The sequence below is a fragment of the Dendropsophus ebraccatus genome, chromosome 9, assembly GCF_027789765.1.
Source record: "Dendropsophus ebraccatus isolate aDenEbr1 chromosome 9, aDenEbr1.pat, whole genome shotgun sequence".
Taxonomy (NCBI): domain Eukaryota; kingdom Metazoa; phylum Chordata; class Amphibia; order Anura; family Hylidae; genus Dendropsophus; species Dendropsophus ebraccatus.
The window spans coordinates 120,311,563-120,323,975 of record NC_091462.1 but is presented as its reverse complement, the minus strand read 5'-3'; the positions used below and the strand labels follow the sequence as shown (position 1 = coordinate 120,323,975).

General features: G+C 52.2%; 1 protein-coding gene across 1 annotated transcript in view; it reads left to right on the top strand.

Annotated features, from left to right (window-relative positions):
* TBC1D10B (TBC1 domain family member 10B) overlaps window positions 1–12,413 on the top strand; it is a 45,907-nt gene that overhangs the window by 23,244 nt on the left and 10,250 nt on the right. The window contains exons 5-6 of the mRNA XM_069984751.1: window positions 5,768–5,882; window positions 9,325–9,390. Coding sequence (XP_069840852.1) covers window positions 5,768–5,882; window positions 9,325–9,390 — 181 coding nt within the window. The remainder of the gene's footprint in view (window positions 1–5,767; window positions 5,883–9,324; window positions 9,391–12,413) is intronic.

Here is a 12,413-nt window from a genome sequence, read left to right as displayed (position 1 = left end):
TGTGTAGGATGTAGAGATGTAGGTGTGATACTTGGAGGACGTTCCTTGTGTAGGATGTAGAGATGTAGGTGTGTGACACTTGGAGGACGTTCCTTGTGTAGGATGTAGAGATGTAGGTGTGACCCTTGGAGGACGTTCCTTGTGTAGGATGTAGAGATGTAGGTGTGATACTTGGAGGACTATACTTGTGTAGGATGTAGTGGTATAGGTGTGATACTTGGAGGACGTTCCTTGTGTAGGATGTAGAGATGTAGGTGTGTGATACTTGGAGGACGTTCCTTGTGTAGGATGTAGAGATGTAGGTGTGTGACACTTGGAGGACGTTCCTTGTGTAGGATGTAGAGATGTAGGTGTGTGATACTTGGAGGACGTTCCTTGTGTAGGATGTAGAGATGTAGTTGTGTGACACTTGGAGGACGTTCCTTGTGTAGGATGTAGAGATGTAGGTGTGTGACACTTGGAGGACGTTCCTTGTGTAGGATGTAGAGATGTAGGTGTGACACTTGGAGGACGTTCCTTGTGTAGAGATGTAGGTGTGTGACACTTGGAGGACGTTCCTTGTGTAGAGATGTAGGTGTGTGACACTTGGAGGATGTTCCTTGTGTAGGATGTAGAGATGTAGGTGTGTGACACTTGGAGGACGTTCCTTGTGTAGGATGTAGAGATGTAGGTGTGATACTTGGAGGACGTTCCTTGTGTAGGATGTAGAGATGTAGGTGTGTGACACTTGGAGGACGTTCCTTGTGTAGGATGTAGAGATGTAGGTGTGTGACACTTGGAGGACGTTCCTTGTGTAGAGATGTAGGTGTGTGACACTTGGAGGACGTTCCTTGTGTAGAGATGTAGGTGTGTGACACTTGGAGGATGTTCCTTGTGTAGGATGTAGAGATGTAGGTGTGATACTTGGAGGACGTTCCTTGTGTAGGATGTAGAGATGTAGGTGTGTGACACTTGGAGGACGTTCCTTGTGTAGGATGTAGAGATGTAGGTGTGACCCTTGGAGGACGTTCCTTGTGTAGGATGTAGAGATGTAGGTGTGATACTTGGAGGACGTTCCTTGTGTAGGATGTAGAGATGTAGGTGTGACCCTTGGAGGACGTTCCTTGTGTAGGATGTAGAGATGTAGGTGTGATACTTGGAGGACGTTCCTTGTGTAGGATGTAGAGATGTAGGTGTGTGACACTTGGAGGACGTTCCTTGTGTAGGATGTAGAGATGTAGGTGTGACCCTTGGAGGACGTTCCTTGTGTAGGATGTAGAGATGTAGGTGTGATACTTGGAGGACTATCCTTGTGTAGGATGTAGAGATGTAGGTGTGTGACACATGGAGGACGTTCCTTGTGTAGGATGTAGAGATGTAGGTGTGTGATACTTGGAGGACGTTCCTTGTGTAGGATGTAGAGATGTAGGTGTGACACTTGGAGGACGTTCCTTGTGTAGAGATGTAGGTGTGTGACACTTGGAGGACGTTCCTTGTGTAGAGATGTAGGTGTGTGACACTTGGAGGATGTTCCTTGTGTAGGATGTAGAGATGTAGGTGTGATACTTGGAGGACGTTCCTTGTGTAGGATGTAGAGATGTAGGTGTGTGACACTTGGAGGACGTTCCTTGTGTAGGATGTAAAGAAGTAGGTGTGTGACACTTGGAGGACGTTCCCTGTGTAGGATGTAGAGATGTAGGTGTGTGATACTTGGAGGATGATCCTTGTGTAGGATGTAGAGATGTAGGTGTGTGACACTTGGAGGACGTTCCTTGTGTAGAGATGTAGGTGTGTGACCCTTGGAGGACGTTCCCTGTGTAGGATGTAGAGATGTAGGTGTGTGACCCTTGGAGGATGATCCTTGTGTAGGATGTAGAGATGTAGGTGTGACACTTGGAGGACGTTCCTTGTGTAGGATGTAGAGATGTAGGTGTGATACTTGGAGGATGATCCTTGTGTAGGATGTAGAGATGTAGGTGTGTGATACTTGGAGGATGTTCCTTGTGTAGAGATGTAGGTGTGATACTTGGAGGACGTTCCTTGTGTAGGATGTAGAGATGTAGGTGTGTGACCCTTGGAGGACGTTCCTTGTGTAGAGATGTAGGTGTGTGACACTTGGAGGACGTTCCTTGTGTAGAGATGTAGGTGTGTGACACTTGGAGGATGTTCCTTGTGTAGGATGTAGAGATGTAGGTGTGATACTTGGAGGACGTTCCTTGTGTAGGATGTAGAGATGTAGGTGTGTGACACTTGGAGGACGTTCCTTGTGTAGGATGTAGAGATGTAGGTGTGTGACACTTGGAGGACGTTCCCTGTGTAGGATGTAGAGATGTAGGTGTGTGATACTTGGAGGATGATCCTTGTGTAGGATGTAGAGATGTAGGTGTGACACTTGGAGGACGTTCCCTGTGTAGGATGTAGAGATGTAGGTGTGTGACACTTGGAGGATGATCCTTGTGTAGGATGTAGAGATGTAGGTGTGTGACACTTGGAGGATGATCCCTGTGTAGGATGTAGAGATGTAGGTGTGTGACACTTGGAGGACGTTCCTTGTGTAGGATGTAGAGATGTAGGTGTGTGATACTTGGAGGACGTTCCTTGTGTAGGATGTAGAGATGTAGGTGTGTGACACTTGGAGGACGTTCCTTGTGTAGGATGTAGAGATGTAGGTGTGACACTTGGAGGACGTTCCCTGTGTAGGATGTAGAGATGTAGGTGTGTGACCCTTGGAGGATGATCCTTGTGTAGGATGTAGAGATGTAGGTGTGTGACACTTGGAGGACGTTCCTTGTGTAGGATGTAGAGATGTAGGTGTGACACTTGGAGGATGATCCTTGTGTAGGATGTAGAGATGTAGGTGTGTGACACTTGGAGGATGATCCTTGTGTAGGATGTAGAGATGTAGGTGTGATACTTGGAGGATGATCCTTGTGTAGGATGTAGAGATGTAGGTGTGATACTTGGAGGACGTTCCTTGTGTAGAGATGTAGGTGTGTGACACTTGGAGGACGTTCCTTGTGTAGGATGTAGAGATGTAGGTGTGTGACACTTGGAGGACGTTCCTTGTGTAGAGATGTAGGTGTGTGACACTTGGAGGACGTTCCTTGTGTAGGATGTAGAGATGTAGGTGTGTGATACTTGGAGGACGTTCCTTGTGTAGGATGTAGAGATGTAGGTGTGACACTTGGAGGACGTTTCTTGTGTAGGATGTAGAGATGTAGGTGTGTGACACTTGGAGGATGTTCCTTGTGTAGGATGTAGAGATGTAGGTGTGATACTTGGAGGACGTTCCTTGTGTAGGATGTAGAGATGTAGGTGTGACACTTGGAGGATGATCCTTGTGTAGGATGTAGAGATGTAGGTGTGTGATACTTGGAGGACGTTCCTTGTGTAGGATGTAGAGATGTAGGTGTGTGATACTTGGAGGACGTTCCTTGTGTAGGATGTAGAGATGTAGGCGTGTGATACTTGGAGGACGTTCCTTGTGTAGGATGTAGAGATGTAGGTGTGTGATACTTGGAGGACGTTCCTTGTGTAGGATGTAGAGATGTAGGTGTGTGACACTTGGAGGATGATCCTTGTGTAGGATGTAGAGATGTAGGTGTGATACTTGGAGGACGTTCCTTGTGTAGGATGTAGAGATGTAGGTGTGTGACCCTTGGAGGACGTTCCTTGTGTAGGATGTAGAGATGTAGGTGTGTGATACTTGGAGGATGATCCTTGTGTAGGATGTAGAGATGTAGGTGTGTGACACTTGGAGGATGATCCTTGTGTAGGATGTAGAGATGTAGGTGTGATACTTGGAGGACGTTCCTTGTGTAGGATGTAGAGATGTAGGTGTGTGACACTTGGAGGACGTTCCTTGTGTAGAGATGTAGGTGTGTGACACTTGGAGGATGATCCTTGTGTAGGATGTAGAGATGTAGGTGTGATACTTGGAGGATGATCCTTGTGTAGGATGTAGAGATGTAGGTGTGACACTTGGAGGACGTTCCTTGTGTAGGATGTAGAGATGTAGGTGTGATACTTGGAGGATGTTCCTTGTGTAGGATGTAGAGATGTAGGTGTGACACTTGGAGGACGTTCCTTGTGTAGGATGTAGAGATGTAGGTGTGACACTTGGAGGATGATCCTTGTGTAGGATGTAGAGATGTAGGTGTGTGATACTTGGAGGACGTTCCTTGTGTAGGATGTAGAGATGTAGGTGTGTGACACTTGGAGGACGTTCCTTGTGTAGGATGTAGAGATGTAGTTGTGTGACACTTGGAGGACGTTCCTTGTGTAGGATGTAGAGATGTAGGTGTGTGACACTTGGAGGACGTTACTTGTGTAGGATGTAGAGATGTAGGTGTGACACTTAGAGGACGATCCTTGTGTAGGATGTAGAGATGTAGGTGTGACACTTGGAGGACGTTCCTTGTGTAGGATGTAGAGATGTAGGTGTGATACTTGGAGGACGTTCCTTGTGTAGGATGTAGAGATGTAGGTGTGACACTTGGAGGATGTTCCTTGTGTAGGATGTAGAGATGTAGGTGTGTGACACTTGGAGGACGTTCCTTGTGTAGAGATGTAGGTGTGATACTTGGAGGACGTTCCTTGTGTAGGATGTAGAGATGTAGGTGTGATACTTGGAGGATGTTCCTTGTGTAGGATGTAGAGATGTAGGCGTGTGATACTTGGAGGACGTTCCTTGTGTAGGATGTAGAGATGTAGGTGTGTGATACTTGGAGGACGTTCCTTGTGTAGGATGTAGAGATGTAGGTGTGTGACACTTGGAGGATGATCCTTGTGTAGGATGTAGAGATGTAGGTGTGATACTTGGAGGACGTTCCTTGTGTAGGATGTAGAGATGTAGGTGTGTGACACTTGGAGGACGTTCCTTGTGTAGGATGTAGAGATGTAGGTGTGATACTTGGAGGATGATCCTTGTGTAGGATGTAGAGATGTAGGTGTGTGACACTTGGAGGACGTTCCTTGTGTAGAGATGTAGGTGTGTGACACTTGGAGGATGATCCTTGTGTAGGATGTAGAGATGTAGGTGTGATACTTGGAGGATGATCCTTGTGTAGGATGTAGAGATGTAGGTGTGACACTTGGAGGACGTTCCTTGTGTAGGATGTAGAGATGTAGGTGTGATACTTGGAGGACGTTCCTTGTGTAGGATGTAGAGATGTAGGTGTGACACTTGGAGGACGTTCCTTGTGTAGGATGTAGAGATGTAGGTGTGTGACACTTGGAGGACGTTCCTTGTGTAGGATGTAGAGATGTAGGTGTGATACTTGGAGGATGATCCTTGTGTAGGATGTAGAGATGTAGGTGTGTGATACTTGGAGGACGTTCCTTGTGTAGGATGTAGAGATGTAGGTGTGTGACACTTGGAGGACGTTCCCTGTGTAGGATGTAGAGATGTAGGTGTGTGATACTTGGAGGATGATCCTTGTGTAGGATGTAGAGATGTAGGTGTGATACTTGGAGGATGATCCTTGTGTAGGATGTAGAGATGTAGGTGTGTGACACTTGGAGGATGATCCTTGTGTAGGATGTAGAGATGTAGGTGTGTGATACTTGGAGGACGTTCCTTGTGTAGGATGTAGAGATGTAGGTGTGTGATACTTGGAGGACGTTCCTTGTGTAGGATGTAGAGATTTAGGTGATTTCTTTATCCAACGATTTCTTTATCCAAAATACCATCTTCCCTCCTTTCTTCCCAGAACATGTGCCGGAGTCCCTCGGTTTTAGCTGTAGATGTGCAAGATTTTTCTCACTAATATTGGTGTTTCCCCTGCAGGCAGCAGGATCTGTACCGCATCCTGAAGGCGTACACTGTATACCGGCCAGAGGAGGGATACTGCCAGGCCCAGGCTCCAGTAGCTGCAGTTTTGCTCATGCACATGCCAGCCGAGGTAACAACCATGTTTTTTCATGACGTTGGGGGTGGGGAGCTGTATGTAGAGGGCCCAGGTCAAGGCTGGATGTGCAGGTAGAGGGCCAAGGCTGGGTGTACAGGTAGGAGGACCCGGGCCAAGGCTGGATGTGCAGGTAGAGGGCTCGGGCCAAGGCTGGATGTGCAGGTAGAGGGCCAAGGCTGGATGTGGTGGTAGAGGGCCAAGGCTGAGTGTGGTGGTAGAGGGCCAAGGCTGGATGTGCAGTTAGAGGGCCAAGGCTGGATGTGCAGTTAGAGGGCCAAGGCTGAGTGTGGTGGTAGAGGGCCAAGGCTGAGTGTGGTGGTAGAGGGCCAAGGCTGAGTGTGGTGGTAGAGGGCCAAGGCCGAGTGTGGTGGTAGAGGGCCAAGGCCGAGTGTGGTGGTAGAGGGCCAAGGCCGGGTGTGGTGGTAGAGGGCCAAGGCCGGATGTGGTGGTAGAGGGCCAAGGCCGGGTGTGGTGGTAGAGGGCCAAGGCCAGGTGTGGTGGTAGAGGGCCAAGGCCGGGTGTGGTGGTAGAGGGCCAAGGCCGGGTGTGGTGGTAGAGGGCCAAGGCCGGGTGTGGTGGTAGAGGGCCAAGGCCGGGTTTGGTGGTAGAGGGCCAAGGCCGGGTTTGGTGGTAGAGGGCCAAGGCCGGGTGTGGTGGTAGAGGGCCAAGGCCGGGTGTGGTGGTAGAGGGCCAAGGCCGGGTGTGGTGGTAGAGGGCCAAGGCCGGGTGTGGTGGTAGAGGGCCAAGGCCGGGTGTGGTGGTAGAGGGCCAAGGCCGGGTGTGGTGGTAGAGGGCCAAGGCCGGGTGTGGTGGTAGAGGGCCAAGGCCGGGTGTGGTGGTAGAGGGCCAAGGCCGGGTGTGGTGGTAGAGGGCCAAGGCCGGGTGTGGTGGTAGAGGGCCAAGGCCGGGTGTGGTGGTAGAGGGCCAAGGCCGGGTGTGGTGGTAGAGGGCCAAGGCCGGGTGTGGTGGTAGAGGGCCAAGGCCGGGTGTGGTGGTAGAGGGCCAAGGCCGGGTGTGGTGGTAGAGGGCCAAGGCCGGGTGTGGTGGTAGAGGGCCAAGGCCGGGTGTGGTGGTAGAGGGCCAAGGCCGGGTGTGGTGGTAGAGGGCCAAGGCCGGGTGTGGTGGTAGAGGGCCAAGGCCGGGTGTGGTGGTAGAGGGCCAAGGCCGGGTGTGGTGGTAGAGGGCCAAGGCCGGGTGTGGTGGTAGAGGGCCAAGGCCGGGTGTGGTGGTAGAGGGCCAAGGCCGGGTGTGGTGGTAGAGGGCCAAGGCCGGGTGTGGTGGTAGAGGGCCAAGGCCGGGTGTGGTGGTAGAGGGCCAAGGCCGGGTGTGGTGGTAGAGGGCCAAGGCCGGGTGTGGTGGTAGAGGGCCAAGGCCGGGTGTGGTGGTAGAGGGCCAAGGCCGGGTGTGGTGGTAGAGGGCCAAGGCCGGGTGTGGTGGTAGAGGGCCATGGCCGGGTGTGGTGGTAGAGGGCCAAGGCCGGGTGTGGTGGTAGAGGGCCAAGGCCGAGTGTGGTGGTAGAGGGCCATGGCTGGGTGTGGTGGTAGAGGGCTATGGCTGGGTGTGGTGGTAGAGGGCCATGGCTGGGTGTGGTGGTAGAGGGCCAAGGCTGGGTGTGGTGGTAGAGGGCCATGGCTGGGTGTGGTGGTAGAGGGCCATGGCTGGGTGTGGTGGTAGAGGGCCAAGGCTGAGTGTGGTGGTAGAGGGCCAAGGCTGAGTGTGGTGGTAGTGGAGCCTAGGCCAAGGCTGGATGTGGTGGTAGAGGTCCTGGGCAAAGGCTGTACGTGCAGTTAGTGGGGTCTGGGTAGGGCTTGGCGATAATGGCCTAAATCAGTATCTCGGTTAATCTCACATGTAGCCGCGGTAACGATAACTGACTGATAATTAAGACACTCCCCTTTTTGCAAACCACTCCCACTTGCCTTGCCAAACTGGCGATATTTTGATTGAAAAAAGTAAGTTACTTAGTCTATTATCATTATTATTATTTTTTTATTATAAGGGGGTCTCAGCAGAGACCTGGACATGTGTATACAGGTATACAGCCTCTACAGGATGTGTATACACAGGGATTGGGGTGTATGACTATACGGTGGGGGGGGGGGGGGGACAGGTGTGTTTTGTATAGTAATAGGTACATAGGGATAGGGGTGTATGACTATACAAAAGGTACATAGGGATAGGGGTGTGTGACTATATGGGGGGATAGGGGTGTATGACTATACAAAAGGTACATAGGGATAGGGGTGTGTGACTATATGGGGGGGATAGGGGTGTATGACTATACAAAAGGTACATAGGGATAGGGGTGTGTGACTATATGGGGGGGATAGGGGTGTATGACTATACAAAAGGTACATAGGGATAGGGGTGTGTGACTATATGGGGGGGATAGGGGTGTATGACTATACAAAAGGTACATAGGGATAGGGGTGTGTGACTATATGGGGGGGATAGGGGTGTATGACTATACAAAAGGTACATAGGGATAGGGGTGTGTGACTATATGGGGGGATAGGGGTGTATGACTATACAAAAGGTACATAGGGATAGGGGTGTGTGACTATATGGGGGGGATAGGGGTGTATGACTATACAAAAGGTACATAGGGATAGGGGTGTGTGACTATATGGGGGGATAGGGGTGTATGACTATACAAAAGGTACATAGGGATAGGGGTGTGTGACTATATGGGGGGGATAGGGGTGTATGACTATACAAAAGGTACATAGGGATAGGGGTGTGTGACTATATGGGGGGGATAGGGGTGTATGACTATACAAAAGGTACATAGGGATAGGGGTGTGTGACTATATGGGGGGGATAGGGGTGTATGACTATACAAAAGGTACATAGGGATAGGGGTGTGTGACTATATGGGGGGGATAGGGGTGTATGACTATACAAAAGGTACATAGGGATAGGGGTGTATGACTATATGGGGGGGATAGGGGTGTATGACTATACAAAAGGTACATAGGGATAGGGGTGTGTGACTATATGGGGGGGATAGGGGTGTATGACTATATGGGGGGGATAGGGGTGTATGACTATACAAAAGGTACATAGGGATAGGGGTGTGTGACTATACAAAAGGTACATAGGGATAGGGGTGTATGACTATATGGGCAGCGCATGTGTGCGGCGGTGCTCTGACTGGACAGGTGTGGGGAGAGGGCGCTCTGAAAGGGAGATAGAAATACAAAGATACTTCAAATACCGTCCTGGCTGGGTCTGGGCCAGGGCTGAATGTGCAGTTAGTGGGGTCTGGACTAAGGCTGGATGTACAGTTATGGGGTCTGGGCCAAGGCTGGATATGGTGGCAGAGGGTCCGAGCCAAGGCTGTATGTGCAGGTAGAGGGCTCAGGGTCAAGTGAGTTATGTCTGCAGACCATAAACCCCCCCACTCCTAAATCATGTGACCTCTGTCTTCCTGCAGCAAGCGTTTTGGTGTCTGGTTCAGATCTGTGACAAATACCTGCCTGGATATTACAGCGCCGGCCTGGTGAGACCCCTGTCCTTCTCCTTTTCATGTCGTTTCCCCCCCCCCATTATTCCTCCGTAAATCCCACTCCACCTTCTACATGTCAGTACCTGTCAGTCCCCCGCTCCTCCTACATGTCAGTGCCTGTCAGTCCCCGCTCCTCCTACATGTCAGTACCTGTCAGTCCCCCGCTCCTCCTACATGTCAGTGCCTGTCAGTCCCTGCTCCTCCTACATGTCAGTGCCTGTCAGTCCCCTGCTCCTCCTACATGTCAGTGCCTGTCAGTCCCCTGCTCCTCCTACATGTCAGTACCTGTCAGTCCCTGCTCCTCCTACATGTCAGTGCCTGTCAGTCCCCTGCTCCTCCTACATGTCAGTGCCTGTCAGTCCCTGCTCCTCCTACATGTCAGTGCCTGTCAGTCCCTGCTCCTCCTACATGTCAGTCCCTGTCAGTCCCCCGCTCCTCCTACATGTCAGTGCCTGTCAGTCCCCCGCTCCTCCTACATGTCAGTACCTGTCAGTCCCCCGCTCCTCCTACATGTCAGTACCTGTCAGTCCCCCGCTCCTCCTACATGTCAGTACCTGTCAGTCTCTGCTCCTCCTACATGTCAGTGCCTGTCGTTCCCCCGTTCCTCCTCCTACATGTCAGTACCTGTCAGTCCCCCGCTCCTCCTACATGTCAGTGCCTGTCAGTCCCCTGCTCCTCCTACATGTCAGTGCCTGTCAGTCCCTTGCTCCTTTTACATGTCAGTGCCTGTCAGTCCCTGCTCCTCCTACATGTCAGTGCCTGTCGTTCCCCCGTTCCTCCTCCTACATGTCAGTGCCTGTCAGTCCCCGCTCCTCCTACATGTCAGTGCCTGTCAGTCCCTGCTCCTCCTACATGTCAGTGCCTGTCGTTCCCCCGTTCCTCCTCCTACATGTCAGTGCCTGTCAGTCCCTGCTCCTCCTACATGTCAGTGCCTGTCAGTCCCTGTTCCTCCTACATGTCAGTGCCTGTCGTTCCCCCGTTCCTCTTCCTACATGTCAGTGCCTGTTAGTCCCCCGCTCCTCCTACATGTCAGTACCTGTCAGTCTCTGCTCCTCCTACATGTCAGTGCCTGTCAGTCTCTGCTCCTCCATGTCAGTGCCTGTCAGTCTCTGCTCCTCCTACATGTCAGTGCCTGTCAGTCCCCCGCTCCTCCTACATGTCAGTGCCTGTCAGTCCCCCGCTCCTCCTACATGTCAGTACCTGTCAGTCCCCCGCTCCTCCTACATGTCAGTACCTGTCAGTCCCCCGCTCCTCCTACATGTCAGTACCTGTCAGTCCCCCGCTCCTCCTACATGTCAGTGCCTGTCAGTCCCTGCTCCTCCTACATGTCAGTGCCTGTCAGTCCCTGCTCCTCCTACATGTCAGTGCCTGTCAGTCCCTGCTCCTCCTACATGTCAGTGCCTGTCAGTCCCTGCTCCTCCTACATGTCAGTGCCTGTCAGTCCCTGCTCCTCCTACATGTCAGTTCCTGACAGTCCCTGCTCCTCCTACATGTCAGTGCCTGTCATCCCCGTTCCTCTTCCTACATGTCAGTACCTGTTAGTCCCCCGCTCCTCCTACATGTCAGTACCTGTCAGTCCCCCGCTCCTCCTACATGTCAGCGCCTGTCAGTCCCTGCTCCTCCTACATGTCAGTGCCTGTCGTTCCCCCGTTCCTCCTCCTACATGTCAGTACCTGTCAGTCCCCCGCTCCTCCTACATGTCAGTGCCTGTCAGTCCCCTGCTCCTCCTACATGTCAGTGCCTGTCAGTCCCTTGCTCCTTTTACATGTCAGTGCCTGTCAGTCCCTGCTCCTCCTACATGTCAGTGCCTGTCGTTCCCCCGTTCCTCCTCCTACATGTCAGTGCCTGTCAGTCCCCGCTCCTCCTACATGTCAGTGCCTGTCAGTCCCCGCTTATCCTACATGTCAGTGCCTGTCAGTCCCCGCTCCTCCTACATGTCAGTGCCTGTCAGTCCCTGCTCCTCCTACATGTCAGTGCCTGTCGTTCCCCCGTTCCTCCTCCTACATGTCAGTGCCTGTCAGTACCCGCTCCTCCAACATGTCAGTGCCTGTCAGTCCCTGCTCCTCCTACATGTCAGTGCCTGTCAGTCCCTGCTCCTCCTACATGTCAGTGCCTGTCGTTCCCCCGTTCCTCTTCCTACATGTCAGTACCTGTCAGTCCCTGCTCCTCCTACATGTCAGTACCTGTCAGTCTCTGCTCCTCCTACATGTCAGTGCCTGTCAGTCTCTGCTCCTCCTACATGTCAGTGCCTGTCAGTCTCTGCTCCTCCTACATGTCAGTGCCTGTCAGTCCCCCGCTCCTCCTACATGTCAGTGCCTGTCAGTCCCCCGCTCCTCCTACATGTCAGTACCTGTCAGTCCCCCGCTCCTCCTACATGTCAGTACCTGTCAGTCCCCCGCTCCTCCTACATGTCAGTGCCTGTCAGTCCCTGCTCCTCCTACATTTCAGTGCCTGTCAGTCCCTGCTCCTCCTACATGTCAGTGCCTGTCAGTCCCTGCTCCTCCTACATGTCAGTGCCTGCCAGTCCCCGCTTATCCTACATGTCAGTGCCTGTCAGTCCCCTGCTCCTCCTACATGTCAGTGCCTGTCAGTCCCTGCTCCTCCTACATTTCAGTGCCTGTCAGTCCCTGCTCCTCCTACATGTCAGTGCCTGTCAGTCCCTGCTCCTCCTACATGTCAGTGCCTGCCAGTCCCCGCTTATCCTACATGTCAGTGCCTGTCAATCCCCCGCTCCTCCTCCTGCATGTCAGTGCCTGTCATTCCCTGCTCCTCCTACATGTAAGTGCCTTCAGTCCCCTGCTCCTCCTACATGTCAGTGCCTGTCAGTCCCCCGCACCTCCTCCTGCATGTTAGTGCCTGTCAGTCCCCGCTCCTCCATGTCAGTGCCTGTCAGTACCTGTCATTCCCCACTTCTCCTACATGTCAGTACCTGTCAGTACCTGTCATTCCCCACTTCTCCTACATGTCAGTACCTGTCATTCCCCACTTCTCCTACATGTCAGTACCTGTCAGTACCT